Below are 25,481 nucleotides of genomic sequence, written 5' to 3' on the forward strand. Positions count from 1 at the left end.
CTGGGGATGGGACAGGCCTGGCGGGAGTGGCAGGGACTCAGCTGCACTTCCCCCCTGCCTATGCCGGAAAGTCCCAAGCAGCACTTGGCTCTGCCACCACTTCTGCTGGCCAGTGCTGACCCGGCTGGGCTCCTCCCATCACCAGCAGCACGTGGGAAGCCGGCTTCAGCTGCATGCTCCTCCGGATGGGATGTCCCATCCTGAGTGGCACATGGCTCTGCCACCGCTTTTGCTGGCTGGGGCAGACCTGGCCGGGCTCCTCCCATCCCCAGTGGCACATGAGGAGCTGACTTCAGCTGTGTGCTGCCTTTCCTGGTCAGTGCAGACCCAGCTGGGGTCGTCCCATCCAGAGCAGCATGCGGCTAAAGCCAGCTTCACATGTGCTGCTGGGGACAGGAGGAGCCCAGCTGGGTCTGCACCAGCCAGCAGAAGTGGTGCTGGAGCCATGTACCACTCAGGACTGACCAGCACAGGTAGGGGGAAATGCAGCTGAGCCCCTGCTGCTCTGGCTGGGCTCATCCTGTCCTGAGCGGAACACGGCTCCACCGCCACCTCTCCTCCCTGGTGCTGACTGGGCCGGAGCTGCGGTCCAGTTGCTGCTTCCCCTCCCCAGTGCCAGCCCAGCCCAACCCTGCACGGCCCGAGCGGCATGGTATGACATGGGGAAAGCCTGCCCATTAGCTGCTTTCCTCGGCTTATCTGCAGGGCAGGGCCCTTTCCAGTCCCACGCAGGAGGCAGAAGCTGGCCCAGACACTGTTTCCCCTCACTGGCGCCACAGGTTCTGGCCCAGCCCCCCCTGCCCCTCTCAAGCTGTAAATGTAGCCTGAGCTGGGGCAGGGCAAGGCTAGCTGGGTCAGGCTGAGGTCAGGGTTGGTTGCCTTGCAACCAGAACCCAAGAAAACAGCCTGAGGTGCTGCAGCCAGGGGCTGGTGCCACCGGAGGCTTTTAGAGAGGCAGCAGCCATTACATGGGTTTTGAAGGGGCTCTGCAGGCTGGAGGGAAGTGCTTGGTGGGCCGGATAAGGCCTGCGGGCCATATATTTCCCACCCCTGAGATAAGGGGACTCTGAGAACCCATATGGAAATTGTGGGAAAAGGGTCACTGATTTTTACTTCCTGGCATTTTATCTGAAGCTCCATTGAACCTGAGCAGAGATACTACTGCACATGCTCAATGACTGCTCATGGTAGCCTTTGTAGCTGTTTCTATAACTGAAAGATCAAAAAGTGAAGCAGGATACCCCAGAGACAGTCCAGCTGAATGTTATGGTACAAGGCTGGCAATATGGAGCTACCTTCTGTGATGCAGGCCAACTCCACCAGATCCCAGGGCACTTCCACAGACTCCATACAAAATACAACAAGACAGTCTCTGAATACTGTATCTGAACATCCTGGTACCCAGTAGGTGCTTCCAGAAATAAATGTGGTAGCATGCTATTTGAATGAATAGCAACCTGGACTTCAGTGCATGTCACTGAAGCCTCCAGATAGAAGCCACATTCAGTAAGAGTGGCAGGGCACTGTTGGTGCCTGCCACTTTAAGACCAAAGCTAAGCAGCCATCAGGTGATTGATTAAGGCAGCCATCTTAGATCTCTGGCTGTCTATATAAAGAGCTCAGTTCCCTGCTGGCTGGGAAGGCAGTAACAATGTCTGGCTGTGAGGCTTTGTGTATCATCCTGGAGGAGCTGTAGGGGATGGATTGGAGGCTCCTGGTCCTGGGCATGACCTAAAACTGTACCCTGCCAGGAGTGGGTGGCATAGTGGGGTTCTTAGTGGTGCGGGAGCCCCCAGGAAATGCCAGGCCAGTTATCACCCTAGTGAAAGGCAGGTAGGGGCACCTTAACCCTAGCCCTCACCTTCAGGTGGGTTGCATGACACCAGAGACAGTTGGGGCCAGGCATGGCTGTGGCCACCTGAGTGCTGTGGAGGTGAAAGACCCCAAGGAACAAGAGTGGGGGCCAGGTATGGCTGTGGACACCTGAACCCTGTGGGGGTGCAAGACCCCGAAAGGGAAAGCTGGGGCCAAGCATGGCAGCAGCCACCTGAGCCCTGTGGGTGTGCAAGACCCTGAGAGGGAAAGCTGGGGCCAGGCATGGCAGCAGCCACCTGAGCCCGCTGGGGAGGAAAGCCTCATGGTCCCAAGTGAAGGGGACGGTGTGGAGCCCTGAGTGAAGGACGCAGAGATAAGTAGCCCTGAGTGAAAGGGGCAGAGATCTGGAGCCCCAGGTGAAGGGGTGGTGTGGATCCCTGAGTGAGGAAAGTAGGCCCAGGTTGGTCTTCAGATGCCTGAGGCTGAAGTTTGGGCCAGAGGCCAAGTAAAGGGGGCTCAGCCCAAGAGAGAGAGGGGCAAGTCCTGACCCCAGTAAGTCCTCCACGGTTGGGAGGCCGAGTATGGGTCAAAAGTAAGATTGTAAGTAGCACCATGACCTGCTGCTCCAGTGGGGAGTGAGAGTCCCCTGTGAGACCCTGGAGCACCAGTCATGGTGTGAGGTACCCCAGCTCCCACATCCAGGAAGGTGGACCCAAGAGAGAGTGTGGGGCTAGTGAGAGAGGCCAAAGGTAGAGTACCCCCTTGACTGGTCAATGCTGGGGCCAGGACTGGGAAGGTCAAAAGGGCCAGGGGCCCACTGTGAGGGGTGCCCAGAGCTGAGGGCCTGGGGTCCCACCTGGCCTTGCAGGTGAGGTCAGGGCCTGTGTGCCTGAAGGTCCCCGGGGGACCACGCTGACAGGGAAGATAGCTACAGGGAGCTCAGCAGCCCGAAAGATGGCAGAGTAGGCTGCCAGAGTGGAGGGATCAATGTGGGGTCCTGATAGGAGGATTCTGGAGCCCAGTGTGGGGTTGGTGTGACTAACAGCTGGATGCCATCTGCAAGGCATGGGCTGCGGTGTAGGGGAGGTTTGGCACCACAGATAGCACCCCCTGGCATCAGGGCATAAAATTGGCAGCCTCCCACTTAATGAACATCCTAATTAATAAGAATAAGGTGTGGCAGGTGAGTCAGGTGGGAGGCATGCCCAAAGGCAAGTGGGGAACCTAGCACTGTGGCTAGGCGGGGAGCCCCACTTCGCCACAGTAAGGTATCCTAAAGTTCTTGTTCATTTATGGGGCTCCAAGTCTTTTCTTCAGGTTTATAAGCATTGATATGGAGCCATCCACAGTGAACATTTCTATAAGGACATTTACTCAAACGAGAAAAGAAAGCTGTTTACCAGTAACTGAAAGTCCTTTGAGATGTACTGTTAACATACACCTTTACATTACACCTTTTTATCCCTCTGAAGGCATGCGCAGCAGTGCATGTGCCCTGGACAGAAATAGTAGCAGTACATATCTGTGCCACTGCTAGGTTTCCCCAGCACGCACACTCTGGCTAGCAGCAAGTTGCACCAGGTGTGGTAGGGGAGACTGGGGTCAGTACCTGGGCTGGCCCCGGCAGCCTTACCTAGGATCCTAGGGGCCTCCTGGTGCTCACACTAGCACCACATGCACTACCCTGGGTTTTTTTGGCACCGGAATCTCCCAGTGTCAAAAAGCCCACCATGCTGCAAATTAACAGCATGGCAAACAGCTCCATGTGCAGTGCATGCAGTTTGTGGCACTGCAGACAGATCTACTGTGCCACAAACTGCACATGTGTGCTTATCTGGATTCACCTTGACTACCTAGGGAAGTTCTGGACTCCCCATGACTGGAGATATTCCAGAAGAGGTTGGAGAGCCACTGGTTGTGGATGATATGGGCATAGATATGTCTATGTTCTACTATGGATATTTCTCATGCTTTGGGGCTTCACTGGTTGCCCTCCCACATCTTTCTGCTACTTGTGTCAAGGTGTTTTTTAAGCCTTCCTCAGAGGCACTGGGTGTTGGCTGCAGCCAAGACGGGAGATTTTGACTGGGGTGTGCCATTGCTTCTGCTGCAACTTAAAGCCAGAGGCTTCTGGCTAGAGGATCTTGCCCCTCCACTCAGTTGCCATATTTGGGATCAGGAAGGAATTTTACATCATGGACAGACCTACAACAGAAGAAAGGAGCATGGAGCAGGATACAGGGTGAGAAGTAAGGTATTTGTTTTTGTTTGAGTTTAACTGTGAGGTGTCCTGTGTCTTAAAGGAGAGGAAGAAGCCATGAAAGAAAGGGTTCCCTAAGGTGGGTGCTGTCACAGAAGGTGCCAGTAAGACACCCTGCATTTTTGGACTGTAATCTGAGGACCCGATGCAGAGTCCAAGACATGGGTCTGAGGAGCTAGGGAAGAGAAGCAGGGAGTGGCAGAAGCCAAAGATGTACTTGGGCATCTTGAACTCCAGACTTGGGCTGAGGGCTGGCACATGCAGCCTGACCTGTAGCCTGCAGTGCTGAGACTTGGAGACCTAAAGTCTCCCAGTACCTAAAGAAGGGAGTGCTGAGACTGAGTACCTAAAGAAGGGCCTTGAGGGGTACGTGCCCTGAAGGGCAGTCAGTTGGGAACAGGGGTGTTGGCAAAGATCTGGCACAGTCATTAGCAAATGTTGAGCCCTTTAACTGATTCTGAAGCTACTAACAGCCCAAAGCAGGGGAGGGGTACCAGACTGCTTACGCTGGCTGTTGGGACATAAGAAAGCAAGGAGATACATGTATAGTTCAAAGTGAGCAGCAAACACTTGGTTAGCATCTGTGAAAGCTGGAAACACTATTAGAAAGGACCATAAGTAGTAATTGATGTAGCCAAATGTATAGTAGGTTACTTTGCTATAATAAATGTATTTTTGTCAAAATGTTTAGATAAGTTGTAAGAAAAAAGCAGCCTTATCACAGAAGTAACAAATTTGTGTAAATGAAAAGAAAAGGAAATAAGGAAGGGTGGCAGAGCACCTTTGGTGGCTGCCATTTTAAGAGGCTTGAACAGGCTGTGGAGCAGCTGGCAGGTGCAGTGTGGCTTAACAAAGCAGTCACATGACTGCAAGAGGGCTTCTGGATTGGGGGATGGGGCTGGGCAGCCTCAGTATAGACCCAGGTCCTCAGACCTAAGCAGACAGTTGCTGCAGGGAGCCAGAGCTGCTGCTCCCAAAACGCCTGGTGATAACGGGTAGAAACTATGGGGATGGAGGAGGTTCCTGGTACTGGGGAATGACCTAAAACTACACCCTGCTGGTGTTGGATGGTGTGGTGGGGCTGCCTGTGGCGGGCTGGTCCCCAGGAAATGTGAGACCAGTGCCTCCCTAGTGAAAGGTGAGTATGGGGTGCACGTATAGCCTCAGCCCCCATGACCTGGTGGTTACCCCATAGAGGGGACAGGCAAGAGGTCCAGGCATGTCATCAGAGGCCTAAGGCCCAAGGGATATAAGGCCTAGTAGCCCTGGTGAGGGGGTGGTGTAGTGGCCCCAGTGAGGGGGCATGTGTGAGTAGGCCATGTAGAATAGTATCTGCGTAGGCAGGCCTGAAGGACTGTGCATGGACCGCGTAGAGTTGGGTCCATATGGGTGGGCCTGAAGGACTGTGTATGGCCCTAGAGATGGCCTTAGAGACTGAGTGAGCTGTGTTTGGAGGGGCCCAAGAAGGTGGACCTGTATGAGAGGAAGAGGGCTAGCTGCTCAAGAACCTAGCCAGGAAATGCTCAACTGGTCAATGCTGGGGCCAGGACCAGAACGGTCAAAGGGCAAGGATCCCCACTGTGAGGGGTAGCCACAGCCAGGGGCCTGTAGTTCTGACTAGCCTAGAGGCGAGGCCAGGACCTATAAGGCCAAAGGTCCCAAAGTGGGTCGCTGCCAAGAGTGAAAGGGGTCTAGGGAGTTTGCAGCCCTGCATGATGGAGGAGGTTAAGCCACCTGACCAGGACGGGGTCCAACATATCAGAATGGAATGTAATGGGGCCCATTACAGTGTGAGGCCACATCCCATGCCTTGCAGATGGCATCTCTATGTGGCTACAGTGTAGGGGTGGTACAGAGCTGTGCATTACGCCCTGGGCATCGGGCAGTAAATGGGCAGCCTCCCACCTATAAACAACTTCTCTGAGTTACATCAAAGGGGAGGCAGGTGGGTAAACTGCCCTAAACAGATGGGCGGGCCAATGGTTAAACCGGCTGTGAGACAGCTCCCCGTCTGCCTTTTATTCCTTTTTTTGGTTTCTCAAGAAAAGAAACTTTAACTAATTGATACTTTTCTGGTCTGTAAGAGATCTGGTTTAATCCAGTTCTGAAAGTTTCAGTTAAACAAAGACATTAAAAAAAAAAAAAAGCAATAAGGGATCATTCATTAGAATATTAAGGTTGTTTGCCAGACATCTATACTTAGTAAGTATAGGCTGGGGGAAATTTGAGATCTTCTACATAACACTTGCTGAACTGTTTGCCTGTGGGATTGTTGGTAGGACTCCTTGCTGTGGAGACTGTGAGCCTAGCCAGCTTCACTTCATGGCAGTCAAGACCTGCCCCATAAGATTATGCTTTTCCTCTGTTATTAATCTTATTTTGTCAATTAATCCATAAACTTCTTTCATTGTTTGTTGGAATGACCTATCTAATATTTGTTAACAGGAGGAGCTGAAGTGAGAGAATGGTTAAAGTTTACGCACCCTGAGGTCCACGGCTACCTCCAAAGGCAGGCCTATTACAGTACGGAAGGAAAGTCTTACAAAGCAGCAACAGCACAGTTTGGACATGGCCTGGATGTGTATGAGATCACAGCAAATGCAAGAAAAATGGGATGTAAGTGAAATCCAAACGAAGGCCAGAACTGTAGACCTCCAGGATGGGGAGAATGGTCAGAAAAGAAGGAATGTGGAGATTTAGGTGAACAGAAAAAGGAGCTCTGTGTTGGCCATTGTCTGTCTAAACAAGACACTCAACAAATTCTGTCAATGGGACAGCTGTGTTAGCTGATTACAACATCTCAGAGAAAAAGAACAACATTGACACAGTTTAGCTCTCTTCAACTCAGATAAAGCATATGCCCAGCAGAATTTATTATAGAGCAGCTGATGCATAGTAAAACTGAGCCTCCTCTGTGCGACACCTAGTAGTAACTGTTTGCCTCCCAGTACCCTCAGATCCACCAACATGACTGATGATTACGAATGTGTTACTCACCACTTTGGCATCTATAGCCAGCTGAGCAAAGCCTTTATGATGAACCCATATGAGTTTGTAAGTGTCATCACTAAACAGCGCTTCTCGAGCACCACCTGGTGCAATAGCCACCACTTGGCCTTTTTTTAGTGCATCTAAACATTCTTCCTTTGTACCTGGTATAACTGAAAAAACTTCTAAAATGGATTGAAGACCTGTAAAAAATATGTACCAGTGAAATTATTAAAATAAAACTCAAATTATGCCACAGATACAACTTTCATAGAACATAAAAATACAGTAGCATAAAAACTTGAGTAAGTCCGATGGCTACATACTTAAAGCATAAGACCAAGAAATATGCATTGGAGGAAAAACAATGTTTAAGTGATGCACTTCTGATATTATACTTTCACCAGGGAGCTACAGAGAATAACTTGTCTAACACTTGTACATGCATATATCCATCTGTCCTTTTTTCCTTTTCCCTTTCCTTTAAATAAATCCAAAAAACATGATTTTATTAAATGTAAATAAAATTGTCAAAATAAAATATCCAAAGAATTCCTCCTTTCAAGTCACATTTAATATCAATTAGTTTCTATCTCTGGTTTTCCTTTAAAGCACAAACACACTCTACCCAAACTGGGCTATGTCACACTGAGCATTACATTAATTTATGTTAAATTGACACAGTAAAAACACACACTCTGCAACAAGGTCAAGTTAGGCTGTTGTAGTTAAAAGAAAAAGGCAGGCAATGTAAAAACGAAGATTCCGATAATACCTTTTGTAACAGAGTGGTCTGTCCCTTCAAGAGGGAGCAGTAGTCAGCCCTGTTGAAAGAGCCTCAATGCACTGTATTTGGCTAGGCAGGGATATGACCTGCTAGGAGTCTTAAACAGCTCCCAGAAGGATATGGGGTATGCAGAAGAGGAGGAAGTAGTGGTGAACTTGGCTGCTTGCTGCCAGAAGGGCCATGCTGCTATGCTAGGAGCCAGAGCCTTCTCCTCAAGTGCCCAGGATGAAGCAGAAGGGTTTCTTTTTATTTGTTTCTTTGTTTGCTTGTGTGGTACAATTCCCTGCTACAAGATCAGTGCTATGGACACCACCCCAGAAGTTTGAGAAGTTCAAAAGGCAAGAGACAAAGACATGTGCTGTGTGCAAACTGTAGGCAAATTTGTGAGAAGTGTGTTACATTCCTCCAACTCCTCAATTCCCTGTCAGAGTGCACAAGTGACTGTGCTAATCAGCATACCTCACAAACATGATGGATACAAACTTCACCAAAACAAAAAAGGCTTTATATATGTATCTAACTATATGCAACAAAAACAATTTTACCTGGTATTTTAAAAAAATAACGATGAGCTGCTGACACACACATCCGGTGTGTCAAGATAAAGAATCTAGCTACAAAGATAATATGGTCTATAGAAACAGCTCCGTGATACAAAATAAGAAGAGCTGGTCCTTCTGGTATGTTTTCCAAACCATGAAGCTCATAACCTGTTTGAAGCACAAAATAGAATACTGTTATTGTTAATTTTATTTTATTTGGAATTTGAATATAAGCTGTTTGCTAGACAAAAGCATGAATTTAGGGAACAAGCAGTCGCAGTGTGGCAGATTGTGGTCACAGGGCGACCGTGATGTCCCCTGGTGGCCTTGCAGCTCCTGCCCAGCTTAGACTCTAATGTTGCTCTCCCTAGACTGCTCACCCACCGCGCCTTGTTCTTATTATTGAAGGTCTATGAAGGGAGGCTGCTCACAGGCCTTAGAGTGAGCCTTAAATCCTAACAGCGGGTCTTTCCTGAGCCCCCACTAACCTCATTCTACCCCTCAGGCTTGACTATGCCCCTGTAGGGCACCTGTACCCTTAAGAGCGTATTGTGTGGATCCTTTCTTCCCCTACACCATGCTCCCAGCCCCACAGGTGTTATCAACACAACGTTCAATTCCCACACTTGGCCCCTGTGCTCCCATGTTCAGCCCTTTCGGGGCTCCCCACCCTCTGGTCTGACCTGCAGCCCCTCCCTCTCAGGCGGGGCTCCCTGACCCTCAGTCCGGCCCACAGCCCCTCTCAGATTTGTGGACCCTTGTCCAGTCCTCTCCCTTCCCATGAGCCTGTGGACCCTCTGGTCCAGCTGTCCATCAGTCCCTGATTCCTAAACCTCCAGGTCTCACACTCAGGTACTCCCCCAGTCTTTGGACCTTCTTGGGTCTCATTCTCTCTCAGCCCTGCTTGTCCCTGGACCTTCTGATCACACTCCCAGCCTTTTCCAGGCCTGGTGCCTGTGGATTCCCAGGTCCCTACTCTCTAGGACAAGGGTGGCCAACCTGCAGCTCCGGAGCCACATGCAGCTCTTCAGAAGTGAATATGCGTCTCCTTGAATCTTTGCACAAGCACACAACATGATGTAACAGCTATGGAAGCTGGTCACCATGTGCTTGTGCAAAGATTCAAGGAGACACATATTAACTTCTGAAGAGCTGCATGTAGCTCCGGAGCTGCAGGTTGGCCACGCCTGCTCTAGGCCCTTTTGCCCCTGCTAAGCCCCACTCTCAGCCCCACTCTCAGCCCCTGCTGGGCTACTGGCCCTCTAAATAAGCTTTGCCTGCCCTTGCGGAGCTCCAGGCTAAACTGCTAGTACAACTTAATAATGAATACCTGCACTGAGGCCTTCCCTAGGCTTAACATAAACCAAGGCCACCTACCCATATAACTAAGCCTTTCTCTGCTCCAGGTACCTTCCCTTGTTCCCTGCTGTGCAGAGTTCCTCATTCAGAGCAACTGTCAGTTCAGGAGTCCTGCTGCTCTGCTGTCAGGACTCCTCACTCCATAAATACCAGGACAAGACTAATGGACCAGCCAGGCTCTGGTCTTATATACATCAATCCTGAGCCCTATTCTGGTCAGGTGAGTCCACCATCAGCCCCCCCTTGCCATCTCTCAGGCTGCTTGCTCCCTTAAAGGAGTAGGTACATTTCATTGTCCTGCTAGAAGCAGTTATTGAAAGGACTTTTAAATGCTTGGTACCTTTGTAAGAGTTCAGGCCCAAATTCTTAAAGGTATTTGGAAATTTCTCTGCTGAACAGAGAAAGACCTACTTCAACATGCCTTAAGAACTGAAGGCACAAGGCTAGACAAAAGTACCATACTTCCTCATGAACAATATGCCCCAGATAAACTGGAGACTTTGTTTTGGTGCACCGTGCATGCATCTGCTTCCAGGAGCACCAAAATTCCAACCAAGAAAACAGCTTCACCACCTAAGCCACATACCCCAATTTTGAGGGGCTGATTTAGGGGGAAGAGATATTTGTCATAACTAAGGAAGATATATTTATGCAGACAGGTTTTGCTTATACTTTTGCAGGATTATGTTTTTGCAGACAATTAAAATACCAGTTTGGACAAGAGAGAGTTCTTAAATTCAAAAGGGATCTTTTTTTTTGTCAAAAAGACCTTCAACTCAACCATAAGAACAACCCAATGTCAGAATACTCACTTGCAATGTAACAGAAGTAACCCCAATTCCTTGCTCTAGATTAGGGACTTGGATTTGGCACTCCCACATTTGTTTGAGCATAATAACCACTGAATATTTATCCCAGTCCCTCACATCAGTATAAATTATTTTGGGGAGCCAAAGAGAGGTTTCAAATGAAGCTTTCAAACATGTATTTAAAAGGGAACCACTTCAGCATACACAGATAAACTGATGGTTAGAACAGTCTCCTGGGATGTGAGATGTAACAAGTCTCTGCTCTAAATCTTCCAGAGTAAGGATTAGAAATGCTCTCCTGTTTCCTAGTTGAGCTCTTCCTGGGTGATCATTGGACAAACTGGGGTGATGCTATCTGTCAGTCTTTTTCACAACAGAGAGCTAACTTGGTTTACTTAAACAACTCCAGGAAAGGTCTGATGTTTGATAATCCCATGCCAAGATAGCTGTAAAAAGCAAGAGGCCCTGGCTGCCTCCCTACACTGGCCCCACCCCTAAATTCCAAAATAAAAAGTAAACAAATACTTGCTGTCATTTTTACTGTATGCATCCTATCTTTCAGCTCTTGTAACTCGGCTACTTTTGTTTAAGCAGGGGGAAGAGAGGAGTTGCAGAAAAGGCATGCGGGGTTATCATAGACCTGGCAAATGATATACTTCCCTTATTGGTGAAATTTCAAAATGTTGGCGTGTCTGATTAAAATGAGATGTATGTTTCATTCCCAAACAGCTATTCCACAAATCTTAGCATTTAAAAAAATCAGTTAAATTTACAATTGCAGAAAGATTTTTAAAATAAATTTCCCACAATAATCCATTTCCTTTTAAATGCGTTCTATTTTTAGTGCACAGTGAAGAGCCACCATTGCTGTCAGTATAGAAACAAGCATTTTATCAAAAGGTCTTCCTCCCCCCATTTCTGCTACATTTGTCAAGGTGCTTTTAAGCCTTCTTCAGGGGGCTTAAACTGGTATTGGCTGCAGCCAAGGCTGGGTATATTGACTAAGCTGTGCCACTGTTCCTACGGGGACCAAAGATGGAGGGTCCTGTCTAGAGGGTCTTGCCCCTCTGCTCTGAGTCAAACCAATCACCATATTTGAGGTCGCAAAGCAATTTTACCCCATGGTATGCATTGTGGGGGTTTTGCCTTCTTCTGTAGTGGGGGGAGGGGGAGGGGCATGGCCTACTACCCAGGATCTCTTTGGTGTATTTAACAACCACTTAAGGAAGTAGGAAATTGGCTGCTGTAGTTCCTCTGCTTTACTAGTAGCTGGTTAGGGTGTTATGTTTTCTGTTGTATCAGGGGTTGAGAGTACTTTAATGAATAGTTTAGAATATAGATTGTAAAAAATAATTTGGAAACGGATAATATTACCCCAGGCAGAAAGTTGGACTAGGTGACCTCTGGAGGTCCCTTCCAGGCTTATATCTCTATTATTTCTATCAAATATGAATCACAGTATGCCACAATATGCTCTCAGCTCTGCCTTTCCCAGTGCATTCTTGTGCATTCCCAGTGCATTTTTGTGTCTTCAACTGTAACCTCTTTGGGGTAGGGATTCTTGTGTACTCTGCAGCCCCTAGCAAAACTAGCACTGCTTTTTCACTGGGTTAAAGAAGCCAAAGGTTTAACTTTTGGGGGCATTCACCTAATTAAAATAGAGGTGCAAGCAAAAAAAATTTTACTTACCATGCCATATCCTTCCAAACAAATCCCAAAAGTATGACAAGGTTTTCCTTGGACCTTCCAAGGTATCATCAGAATGGTTTGACTTTAGCTGAGCAATCCTCTTATAAATTGTAGCAAAAATGCTACTAAAATAGAAGCAGAGGCCAAGTATAAAAGGAATGGCATGATAGATTAATATTGCAGCCACTGTCACCAAGATGACCACATAAATAAGTATGTCTAGAGATACTCCATGATAGTCCATTCTTCCAGTATGTAAGCCAGGTGTCTTATGTAGGTCATGGGTATGATTTCTGTTCTTCCTACCCTCTCCTGTAAAAAAGGAAAACAGAAACTGAATGTAACTCCCTACATAGGTGTGGCAGCATTGTAGGCTAGGGGGGAAAAAGACCACCACTAACAATAGTAATTAGCATTAAATATAAAAGCTGATCTAAATTCTTTCTTAGAGATAAGATCCTTACTCTTTCATAAACATATACAGGGCCACAGTTATTTTGAATGCCTCCTGCCAGAGGTTTGTTTACACAGGATGAGTCTACACATGCATTTTAATTCGCTGTAGATTATTTTAGTGTGCATTAAAGCATCATGTAGAAAACTGTGACATTACTCTAATGCACAGTAGAATAGTCTACTGTGCCTTGAGTATCACTTAAAAAGTGTACAAATACACTACTGTGCATTAGCGCAGCCTAATGTGCATTAATTTAGTACCTCACATTGGACGTACTAAATTAAATGCGCATTAGAAAAGGTGCGTTAATGCACATGTAGACACTCCCACTGTAGTGAGAAAAGTAATTGCAGTATGGAGTATGAGATGGCTAATATGGTTGCTAGTTTAAACTAGTTTAGGTATCTCTGTACAGTATACACAAATAGATAACATAGACATACGTATTTGCCGTATTTGACGTATTTGCCATTTTGCTGCACCCTACTGTCAGATATTTTGTTATCTGTCTTCTGACAAGGCCTACCTGCACCTGCCTGTTCCTATCCAGTACAAAACTGCAGAAAACAGCTCACAGCATTCCTTGCCATACATTGAGTCAAAAGAGGAACAGCTTAACATAGCTCTTAAAAATGGAATGCCAATTTCAACCAATTAAGAAATGGACTGGGCCAGACTATCTGAAAGCACATGTAAACAAGAGACATTAGGAATCATTATTTTTAAATCTGCGGTTCTAGATAAGTTGCACCCAAGAGCCATTAAAAGCTGGCTGAGTAGATTTATGAACCTTTTATATTATATTTCTAATACATCATGAAACTCCAAGAAAGGTTAAAATTGGGGCCCTGGCAGATGTTAATTTATTCATGCAACAGAACTGAAGAATTTTATCCTGGATCATTCTGCCAATGCATGATTTTTGGAGTCCAGGATAAAATTCCTTAAACCATACCATGTGTCTGATCAATACCTGAACCTCTGAAAATTCAACAAGTAGACCACAATTGGGGAAGAAGGTTCCCAGTGCCAGGCTTCACAGTGCACCTTTTCCCTGGCCAGCAGGTAAGGAATCCAGATCTCAATCCACAGAACCCTATGTGCTAGTGCACCCCAGGACTGTACAATCAATTCCCTGAATTGGCAGAATCGGGGATCAGCCTCCCAGCATCAGACTACACTACATAGCTTTAAGGCTAGGGACAGAAGTTACACATAAACTGGTTTAAGTGATCAGAAACTGGTTTAAACCTGTAACAGAATTCAAAATGGCTTAAACTGGTTTAAGATAAACCCAGTTGAATGTAGTAGCAAACTTAACTGATTTGGGTCAAACCAGTTTATGAAACTGCTCTCCCAGGCCCCTTCCTGGTTCAAGTTAAATCACAGTCCACCCCACATTCTAGCATCCTTTCCAGCCTTGGGCTGGACTGTGCTGTCTGCTTCAGACTGCAAGGCTGGCTCCACCTCTCTTTTCCATAGCTGGAGCAGTGAGGGCTAGCTAACAATTGGGTGTGGGAGGGCAAGCCCGACTGGGGATGCAGCCCAGTCTACAGTGGGGGGGACTCCCCCCCCAGGAAAACCCCAGCTGGGGTCTGGACCAGGGAAGGAGGTTAAACACCCTTTCCCTCACCATAGGCAGAGAGAGAGGAAAAAAAAAAAGGGGGGGGGGGGGGCTGAGCACATGTGCGCATGAGAGCATGCACACACACCCCCAGGTGGGAAAGTCTGCAGAAGAAGGGACAGGGGGAAGGGAAAGGGCAGTGGGAGGGAGTGGGGCTGGGACCGGGCAGAGATCAGGAGGAAGTGGAGTCGAGCCGAGCCCAGGATTGGGGTCAGGGCCCACTGTGCCCATGCAGCCACCCCTTCCCTCATGCCCAAGTTCATTGCACCCACCCTGCCCTGAGTCATCATTGCTCTTCGGGGGGCACAGGGAGGGGATGGTGGCTCCCACCACTGCACGTGTCCCAGAAGTGCATGGGGGGCACATGCCCCCGGATCTGGGTGTGCAGGGCAGGGTGCTGCTGTGAGCTGGGGCGAAGGCTGCACTGGGCTCCTACCAGCCCAGTCCCCCAGGAACAGCCTGGCACAGCCCTGGACCCAGCCCACAGTGGCAGCCTGCCCTGCCCTGCACAAAACTCGAGGCACATGCCCCACATGCTTTCTGGGGTGTGGGTAGCAGCAGGTGCCACACCCCCTGGATGAGCCACACATGGCTCAGTCCTGTGGCATGACAGCGCCAGCCCCACTCCCTCCCCACCACTGCTGCACCAAAAGCCCTTGGTCAGGCTGCCTTCTGGCCCTACTGCTGCCCCACATTTTGGGAGCTAAGCCCCATTAGCCCCCACTTCCACTGCCTATGTTACTTTATTCATGCCAACAGCACCTAGACATCCATGATGCTCCTTATCTGGTGGTCTTTCAAACTCTGCCCATCTCTAGCTATGTGAAACAGTGATATTCTGGAGAGAAGCTGTGTGAAAGGGGCAGTGAAAGCCCCTCTATGGGATCCTGGACCCCCACCCCATACACCCCGCTACTCACCATAGGGACCCTGAAAAGTGGCAGCTGGGAGGAAGTGTGGGCAGTGGCCCCACGATTCCAGAGCTGCCTACGGCTGCGGATTGACAAGGGACATGGGCGGAGCCTCCAGAAACCACGGGCTGCTCAAATAGCAGCCGGGAAAACAGCTGAGCAGTGGCAAATGGCGGGAAGAAGGCACTCTGACCCAGAGACACCGGCAGGGAAAGAAGAGGTCACCGACCCATAGACTCTGGTGAAGGAAGAAGAGGATGCCGACCTAGAGTCGCTGCTGAAGGAAGAAGAGAACACCGACCCAGAGATGCTGGTGGAGGGAAGAGAGGACATGAACCCAGAGATGCCGGCAGTGAGGCCGAAGATTGCCCAGCTGAAGGCAAGAGAGAGGGAGCTGAGGGCCCTGGCACAGGAGGTGGGAGGCACCAGCAGGAGCAGTTACCCCACATGGGGGGCGCAGTGGAGAGGCACAAACAACCCAGTGTGGGAATCACACACCCTTCCAGGCTGGGGAAGGCTTGGAGCGACTCCAGGTTATCTAGGGGCCAGTGCTGGCCAAATTGAGGAGCAGGACCAGGGTGGGGCACGGAACGGCGGCCCACCCCATAGTCACCCGGGGTGCAGAGACAAGTAGGTCTCTCGTCTGTTCCTTCAAGTTTCTTTTTTTTCTTTGGACTATGAAAGGGGCACTGGGAGATGAGATCCCAGGGGAGGCCCTCTGGTGGAAATCCGGGTGTTGCTTTTGGTCAATTTCACCAGAAGCCCTAGCTAGTCCAAGACAGGGCTGGCTTATTTGCACTAATCGGCCTGAACTCAAGGAACTGGCTACAGTGAAGGGCAAACTGACTGGGAAGACCTGACCTACTTGGAGGCGGACAAGCCATGCGAAGAGGGAAAGTCATCCAAGGGGATGCCTGCAGAGGATAGTATCCATCCTGGCCGTGGATGTGGTAAGGGTGGAGTAAAGGAGAGGTTTGGAGCCCCATGAAGCAAGAATACAGATTGAGGCGTCTTCATCCTCGGGGGGGCCACCTGAAGAGAACTGCCTCCCCAACAAGAACATCAAAGTCGTGGCAGGAGAGTAAGGGCAGCACCCATACCACCCAGGTGGCATCCGAGCTCAAACTTCACCCTGACGTCGCTTGGGGGCAAGGCGCCCAGTAAGAGAAGGCCGAAGACTTACAACACCTTCCAGCAACAAGCTGGGTGACAGCCTAACCCTGAGAGGTATGCAGTCCTCACAACCCCCAAATCTGGAATACTTGGGTGTGAGGACAAAGTTGGAGAGTGTAATGGCAACAAACGCAGTGTCCTTGATGGAGATAAGGTTCTTTATGGCTTGTAAGCCATCTTTATGGGGGATATATCATAATATTAGAAGTGCACTGATGTATCAGTTGCATATCAGATCACCACCAATAAAAGAAAATGAACATTATCAGCTATAGACTTTTTTTGCCCAATGTAGCCGATAATATCACTGATAAATGCTGCATGCATGCATGTGGCTGTATGCATGCATGGCCAGGAATGCAACTGGGCAGCTTGGAAAAAAGCACCCTCCAGGTAAATCTGTGTCAGGGAAGGAGCATGGGTGAGGGAAGGGGCATGGGGGGGGCAGATCAAGGCCCCCACAGTGAGGGAGGAAGTGGGGCAGGGGCAAGGGCAGGGGCTGCTTATCCAGGGCAGTGAATGGGACTCCAGGGACAGGACTGGGATGGAGTCATAGGCAGCTCATCTAGGGATGCAAAGGAGTTGAAAGGGAAGGGAAGGGGTAGAGAGTGGAGATGGCCCCCTGCCACTGTGTGCACCCCTGTGGGAGCCATGGGGGGCATGTGCCCCCCTGGATTTGTACTCAGAGCAGAGGTTGGCTGCCTGCTGGGGGCTTGGAGCCAGGGGCAACATCATTCCTGGTGTGGGGGGCTGACCAGGGCTGAGCTTAGAGTGAGTAGGAGTGGGGCAGGCTCAGCTTTGTGGGGCAGATGGTGGTGGCGCCAGGAGGGGTAGCTATGGGTGGGGGGCTAAGGTGAATTATGGGGTGTCTATAGCCCCCTAATCCCCCCTAGTGCTACCCCTGCTCAGGGCACTCCACTCTCCTGCCTTTCCCTTGCCAGCTCTGTGCTGGATGGACAGCCCTTGCCAATCCCACAGCGAAGGGCTCCTGAGAGAAAGGTAGCAGAAAAGAGTGCCCCAAGCAAGGGTGGCACTGGGGGATGTTTTGAGGTGGCTATAGCCACCCCAAAATTCACCTTAGCTACCCCCCCCAGTGCCACTGCCACCTGCCCCACGCAGCTGAGCCTGCCTCACTCCCACCCACTTCAAAACAAGCCCCCCCACCCCCACCAGGAAGAGGCTGGCATTGCCTCTGGCTCCAAGCCCACAACAGGATACCATCATCCACCCCACACCCAAATCTGGGAGGCCCATGCCCCCCATGCCTCCCCCAGGAGTTTGCGCACCACAAGGGAGCTGTTTTCCCCCCTCCCCCCACATTCCCCCTGGATTATCTACCCACAGCTCTGTCCTGCTCCCAGCCCCGGTGTCCCATTCACCACCCTGGCGGGGCAGCACGTGCCCCTGCCTCATTCTCTTGTTCACCATGGAGGCCTCTATCTGCCCCCTTCATGTCTCTTCCTTCCCCCATATCCCTTCCCCCTAACAGACTTACCTAATGAGCCACTAGGCGTGCCACTTCCCAAGCTTCTCAGCTTCCTCCCCACAGACTTGCTCAGTGAGTCACTAAGTGTGCCACTTTCCAAGCTTCCCAATTACATTCCTGTAAATCAGCTATTGGATTGGTATTAGCCAATATGGCTGGTTAATAATCGGCTACTGGTATCAGCTAAGACAATGGTTATCGGTGCACCCCTAAATAATATCTAATACAAATACTAATGCATCATTCAAGAGATGCCAAGGAAAGCTCAAGCGTGTGTATTATTTTTTTAAAGGAAAATCTAGTGTAATAGCCCTTATTTAATACAATATGCCTTAACAGGGCAGGAAAGGTGGGGCTATGGCGCTCTACGTCAAGGAGAAATACACATCCTCAATGAGTAACACTAGTTGGAGCTGGTCCTGGCCATGGGCGACGACTTGGTGAGGGGTCTGTGGGTGCTCAATCACCTGGGCAACAGCAATCAGCACCTGCTGGAATTCACCATCCAGCACAAGGTGGCAAAGGCCTGCAGCAAGGCAGCAGCCCTAGACTTCAGGAGGGCAGATTTCAGTGAGATAAGGAGAATAGCTGGGGAGACACTGAGGTACCAGAGGGGAGGGGAGTTAGGTGTCCAAGAAGAGTGGTCGTTCCTTAAGGAGACGATCCTCCAAGCCCAAAGGGCAGTAATCCCTACATGGATAAAAGAGGGCAAGAGGGCACAAAAGCCCCCATGGCTCACCAAAAGAGGCGTACATCCAATAGAAGGGAGGGGCCATCACCAGGGAAAACTATATCTCTGTTGCTTGGGGCTGTAGGGGGGTGGTCAGGAAGGCCAAGGTGGAGATGGAACTGGGACTAGCTACCCAGATCAAGGACAAAACTAAGTCCTGCTGGACATGCAGGAAGTGGATCACACCTGTTCCATTCCAGACCTGCTCCCCGCCCACCCAAAGCCCCATAGGGAATTTTAGTGAATTGCTGCAGGGTGGGGGAGGAAGTAGGGCTAACCCAGCCCACAACAGCTCATCAAAATTTCCTATGTATCCCTCAGGTTCAAATAATTACCTACCCCTGCTTTAGGAAGGTTAGTAAGTGGGCCTACAGTAGTCATTTTGCATAGTCTTCACTTCATGCTCCATCTCTCCCTCTTGTTTTTCTTTGCTAGTTTTGTTTTCCTTCTTGTAAGGATATTTCTCTTATACAATGATCCTCCACCCTCCACTGCAAATGTACTTACTGTTGAGTTTTCCCCTCACACCTCTGCCCTCCTCTCCTCACTTGTATCTCTGATTCCTTAACTACCTCTCTCTTTGATCTCTGTCATTAAGGTAGAACAGCACTGCTGAACTGGAAGAAGCTGGTATTGACAGAATGCTGTTTCACCTAATAACTTTTGCATAAGTCTCAAAGATATTATGGAAAGATATGCAGGTCTCACAGCCACCTCCTATTTTACATGCACATATAGCAGCACACAGGACCTGTGGATCTCTGGGTGGAGACAGACATTATCTAATTTCTCATTTGGGCTGCATTCAAAATTAAGGTTGCACAAGTTCCCACCAAATAGACATCCTTATCCTTTGTTGTGCAACATGACAGGAAAATCAGTGGTGCAATAAAAGGTAATGACAAACTGCCACTTTATTGCAGTATACATCTATTGTCTTGTTGCACTGGCTGGGCGGGGAACACCTTGCTTTCCAAGTTGCTGCAGATCCGCATTGTGACGCCCCTGGTTCCACTGCTGCTGCCAGGGAATTAGGCTCAAGACTTTTGTGAGGACGGTAGGAAGTCTACCTGTGATCTTCCCAGCTACTGCTTCAAGTTTAAGGGTGAGCCTGTTCCCTCGCAAGATCTGGGCAGCTGCAGTTTTTCAGAGGATCAAAGGAGAGGTATGCAGTGCAGCTGCTGTAGGTGGGTGGGTCACTGAGCAGCCCCCCAGTCCTTTGTGGTTCCCTCCTGGGACTTGCCAGCAGCCCTAGAATTCAGGAGGGTGGAAAGTTTGTCCTTAGAGCAGGAGAGTGGGGAAGGCTGGGCATGGTGTAAAGTACATCTTAGTGTACCAGAGGACTCCAAATTAGTTGTTTTATGTCAGTGGAATGCTCAGAAGATTGCTAGCACTAGCTAGTTAACAGCAATTGAGGATACTAATCCCCTGAAGTGGCCTAACTGTAGGAAACCTAAATGACACTTAGCATTAGTTAACAAGCCTGAAATAAAATCTTTCAAGTTTTAATCACTCTTAAGAGCTAGTTTCAACATTTAATCTCAATTTAGAGAGGAATTGGTTGACAGTCATAAGATATTGTAGATGATAGCCTATTTCATTAGCCTCTAGCCTTTGTGGGACATTACACGCTGGAATTTTCATGCTGGAATTACATGCTGGAATCAAGGGCCAATTCTAAAGAATGTTAGTTGGTGAGAAGGCTACCAGGAGCTAATGATTAGTAGCACATTAGGGATTAATTTCCTCTCTAACCATGCACTGCTCAGACTTGGTGTTTGAAGGCTAGTTTTAAGAACTCTTAACAAGATGTAATCACAATGTGTAATCTCAAGAACAAGTTCAGAGAGGCAGGGGCAGATCCAGAATTTGGCAGAAATGGGTGCAGGAGCAGCCTGGCGTGGTTGCATTACCACTCCCCCTCTCCTCCCCACCCACTATGCTTGGAGCCTCTGGAGAAACCTTTTTCATGACCCTAAAGCACATAAGAATCCTTCTCCCCCTCTTGCTCAGAGGCATGTCCCCTGCACTCCTGCTAACGTTTTCCCACTGTTCAGGGGTGGGGGAAGCTTCAAAGCTGCTCCTGACTGCTCCAGCCAGACTACAAGCCAGCTGGGCTCAGATGGGACAGTAACAGCAGTGGCAATGATGTGTGGAGGGAGGTTCCCTCACCCTGCCCAGTCCCACTGGGAGAAAGGGCAGGAAGGGGGAACAGCCCCCCCCTCCCCCACACACACACACCAATTAGCTCTGCTGCTGTGCCTGTTCCCATCTGACTCCTTACCTGTGTATCCCAGCTGGAGTGGGCAGAAGCAGCTTGGAAATTTCCCTGCCCCAGAACAGTGGGGAAAGCAGTAGCAGCAGGTGGCAATGGGCAGCAATAGTGCCTCTGAGCATGGAGGGGAAGGAAAGATATTCTCATGGGCTTTGGGGACTTAAAATAAAGTTCACAGAGGCTTCTGGGGTGTTATTCCATCTGAAGGGAGGGAAGAGTACAGTTATGCCACTGCAACCCTCTGGATCTCATCCTGCAGAAAGGCACAAGCCTTTAGGTGACAGTTTATCTCTTCAGACACTAGCTCTCCTCACTGATGAAATGCCCTCTAAGGGGGCCCAGCTTCTCTAAACTACTGCCCAGGGTGAACCAAGTCCCAGCACAAGCCTGGAGAGACAAAGACTTTGGTGGAGAAAGGTCTCCTTTCCCATGGAGTCCTGCTCCGCTCTGGAGACAGGCCCCATAAGGTCTTCCACCATCCACACCAGGTGCCTCCATCCTCCCAGTTGTAACACAGTACCAAAAGCATCCTCCTAGGTTATGCCCTCCCACCCCTCCACCCACCTTAGTCCACATCAGCCTGAGGCCCCAACCCCAGCCCCAGCTCTGCACCACTGCCCAAGAACTCTCACCTGCCTCCTGCGCAGCAACACCAGTGCTGAGACAAGGCAGGCGACACCTATGCTTTAAACTATGGGGAAGGGATGCCCATCTGGTCTCACCCTGTACGTGGGTGCAGCTGTATGACTAGCTTACCCCAGGGCAGATCCGTGGGGGCGGTACTACCACACTGGGTTCAGGGTTTTCTGCAAGGCTGGGCAGAGCAGGCAGGGCCCAGAGTACCTGGTCTCTGCACTGCCTCTCAGTTGTTTGTTTTCCAGTCCCAGTCACATTCTCTTATAACTCACAGTCGAGTTAGGGTGGCTCTAGTACCCTGGATTTTCTTCCACAGGGAGCAGGGCATTGTAACCCAGTCATCTCCTGTTCTTTTTGACAGAATGTTTTCAGCCTTACTCAGGTGTTAGTTCAAGACCTTGAATGACTTTGTAGTTCTTCTGCCCCCCTCTTTGGGTTTTTAATACCCATTTTGAAACATCCCACAAGCTAGGTAGAGGCTCCAGTATTGCTCTTGCCCTTGCTGTAAACACAAATTAAAATACAAAAAACACCTTTTCTACTCTCTGCTTCCATTGACACCTCCCAGCCAAGCCTCTTTTCTTCTAGGAAGAGTCTGGTGCTGGGAACATGAATTCAGCTGGTTTCTTTAAACTTACATAATAACTTTACACAGTTATTACTTATGAACTAACATGCAAACAGTATACACATTCTTCAAACTTCTCATCTGGACTATTGATGTAAGGTCCATATATGTAAATACAGCCTTCACTAATATACAATCCGGCTAGAGATACTGTCTTATTGCCTACTTAATTCATACATACACACAGTCAGCAGGACTGCAGCTGCCAGGACCCGGGTTGGCTTCCCCCTGCCACAGCTGAGAAGATTCTTCCTCCATCCCCTTCCCACTCTTCCTCTCCCTTTCTCCTGGGCCCAGCCAAACCCCCTCCCCACCCTTACCCTTCTCTCCAGGGCACAGGAATAGCTGGCTATTCCTGTGACAGGGGTCAAGCAGCCAGGATGCCTGGGGCTGTGCCCAACCTGGGGGGAGAAGCTTGCCCCCCTCAATCAGCAAAGGGCAGTGTGAGGTCAGCTCAGCCCCAAGCCCTCAGCCCCTCCATTGGCTGGGCCCCTTTCACAGGGAGGACCCAGCTCCCACCAGGGCTGTTGCTAGATGTTGGGCCCCTGGGGCTAGGCTCCTCCCAGGGAACCTGTGCTACAGGGCTGCTGGTATCCACCAGCAGGTAAAACACTATGTCCCCTAAATTCTCCTATGGTGGACCCAATATCCTCTCCTCTGTCCCCTTCTGCTCTACCCAGGGTGCTGGAGGAACACACTAAGCCTTGATCTCACCACCCCTGCTGTCACCACACCCCATTTTTCAAAATCCTAGATCCACCCACATTGGTGGTTATATAATTTCATGGGCTTGTTGATTCACTGAAACATCACTGGGATCCCAGGATTTAAGACTTTTGTTTTCCTCCCGAGCTGAGGGCCAAATCCCATTAACACTGACAGAAAGATGCTTCCACACAGTCATTTTCAAGAGCAAGCTCTGGTGGCAAAATCAAGTGCACAATATACATGACAAGGAAGCAACTTGTCTAAATTCATCACCAGGCTTGAATTCATCTGTTTCTCAGTCCACATTTCATATCTATATATTCTTCCTATGACTGCAAATTGGTGATTCATAGTTTCATAGTTGGTAGGGTCGGAAGGGACCTGAGCAGATCAAGTCTGACCCCCTGCCATGGGCAGGAAAGAATGTTGGGATCAAATGACCCCGGCAAGGTGTCCATCTAGCTTCCTTTTGAAGACCCCCATGGTAGGAGTAAGCACCACTTCCCTTGGAAGTTGGTTCCAGATCCTGGCCACCCTGACTGTGAAGTAGCGCTTCCTGATATCTAGCCTGAATCTACTCTCCGTCAACTTCTGGCCATTATTCCTTGTTACTCCCAGTAGTGCTCGGGGGAACAGGGACTGTCCCATTGCCTGCTGGTCTCCCTTGGCCAGTTTATAGATGGCCACCAAATCCCCTCTCAGCCTTCTCTTGTGGAGGCTGAACAGATTCAGGTCCCATAGCCTTCGCTCGTAGGGCCTGCCTGGCTGCCCCCAATCATGCGAGTGATAGGGATGGCCTGTTTAAATTTTGTAATCACTGTTCTTGACAATGTCCCCTAAACATAAAAGCAAGGTACAAAAGTGGAAGGAAAAGGCAAAAGGGTTCTGTCCTACAAAAGTACCCAAAATAAGTTCATTTCTTCAACATGTTGACATCAGAGACTGTGACCACAAAAGGAAAAGTAATAACTGTGAATTCAAAATAATAATGCACCAAGGACCAGTTCTTATGTAGCAAAACAATGTAAAAGTCCAATGACAATACAGTAAGAAATACTGGTGGTGTGCTATTAAATGAGGATGAGTCTGACAAAATAAACTATGGACAAACAAATCCCAAGAAAAGTACTCTAGAATGTCTAGAAGAAAAATATATATCAAGATAGAGGACATTTCCTGTTAAGATTACAGACAGACAGATGGATAGATATCTAATAGGGCTGTGCGAAACGGCACCATTCCATTTCAACTTCCGTTTCAATGTTTCAATGGAACAGCATTTCATTTTGAGTTTCATTTCAAAACCACTGTTCTATTTTGTTTTGTCAAAACTGTTTCTCTGTTTTGATGTTGTTTCGACGTTTTGCCCATAGGCTAGAATGGGGAAGCACAAAACTACCTATAACTTTGTCATTTCTTTCCTGATTCAGATGAAACTTGCAGAGAAGGTGGCTCCTTCTGAGGCCATGAATTCTGCCAAGTTTCAAGAAGTTAGATGCAGGGTTTCTGAGAAACTGCACCTCAAATTCTTGAAACCAAGACTTGTGTCACTTGTGAGTGTGAAGGCACAGGGGGGGTGAAAACTGCAGGCATGGTATCTCCTGATGAGGCCATGAAGACTGCCAGCTTTCAATGAGATAGGTGCAGGGGGTTCTGGGAAACTGCACCCCAAGCTGCTGACAGGCAAAACTCATGACATGGGTGACTGTGTCTGTGTTAAGGTGCTTACTCAACCTAACAAAGGGGTTTTCAACCTGAAAGCTGGCATCCCAGGCAGCTAAGCTCAGCTTACCTGGAGCCTCACAACTCCACTGCAGCCAGCAAGCGTCAGGCCTGTCAAAGACATGATAGGTCTGGGCTTTCCCCAGCCAGGACTCTGTGCGTGCATAAGATAGCTGGAGATTATGGCACCTCCTACCCACCTTTCACCACAGGGATCCTCAGTCCTGGCATTTTCTGGGGCTGCCGCACCTCCAGCAGATCCACCAGGCCTCCCCAACCCTGGCAGAGTACAGTTTTAGTGGTTTAGTCATGCCCAGGTCCTGGGGCCTTCGCCATCCCCATTGCCCCAGTCCATACTTCCAAATTTGTTCTGGCATGGAAACTCAGCAGGGGCATGTTGTTCCCCTGCTGGCTGGTCATGTAGTGAGTGCCCCCTCTAACTCTGAGAGTGGGGCATTAAATGCTTTTTAAAAAATGAAAAAAGGAAATAGGTGTGGACAGAATAAGGAGGGTGGCATTCACTCCATCTGCACCTGGAGCTTGGGGAACCCCAGCAATGGAAGGTTCACCTGCAGGAACACCAGCTGCTCCACCAAACCAGGGTCCAAGTAGGTGCAGTGAGGTGTCACTTCATCCCCAGCATTGCCCTTGGCCCACACTGGCAGCGCCTGTGGTGGAAGAGAAGACTGGCTGGTGAATAGTGTACTAGCATGGGATAGTGGATCCCCTTCTTCCACGTCCCCCCGCCTCCACCATTCTGCCTCCCTGACTCTCAGGATCTCAATATTGGCAATAGTCAGGCCAACTCTCAGGATCTCAATATTGTGCTGTTAGACAGGAGGGTTGTGCGAGCTGGGAGCGACCCGAGCCCTTTTCCGCGCT

At 49.3% G+C, this 25,481-nt stretch overlaps 1 protein-coding gene across 1 annotated transcript in view; it reads right to left on the reverse strand.

Moving 5' to 3' along the window:
- The window catches only part of LOC102384731 (transmembrane protein 68-like), a 38,575-nt gene extending 17,002 nt beyond the window's left edge, over positions 1 to 21,573 (reverse strand). Inside the window, exons 1-4 of the mRNA XM_014526354.1 lie at positions 21,538 to 21,573; positions 12,250 to 12,561; positions 8,396 to 8,560; positions 7,073 to 7,266 (exon numbers count right to left, since the gene is read on the reverse strand). Of these exons, the coding sequence (XP_014381840.1) occupies positions 7,073 to 7,266; positions 8,396 to 8,560; positions 12,250 to 12,493 (603 nt within the window). The 5' untranslated portion in view covers positions 12,494 to 12,561; positions 21,538 to 21,573. The remainder of the gene's footprint in view (positions 1 to 7,072; positions 7,267 to 8,395; positions 8,561 to 12,249; positions 12,562 to 21,537) is intronic.
- Positions 21,574 to 25,481: the final 3,908 nt, after the last annotated feature.

Source organism: Alligator sinensis, unplaced genomic scaffold (assembly GCF_000455745.1).
Source record: "Alligator sinensis unplaced genomic scaffold, ASM45574v1 scaffold1104_1, whole genome shotgun sequence".
NCBI classification, from domain to species: Eukaryota; Metazoa; Chordata; order Crocodylia; family Alligatoridae; genus Alligator; species Alligator sinensis.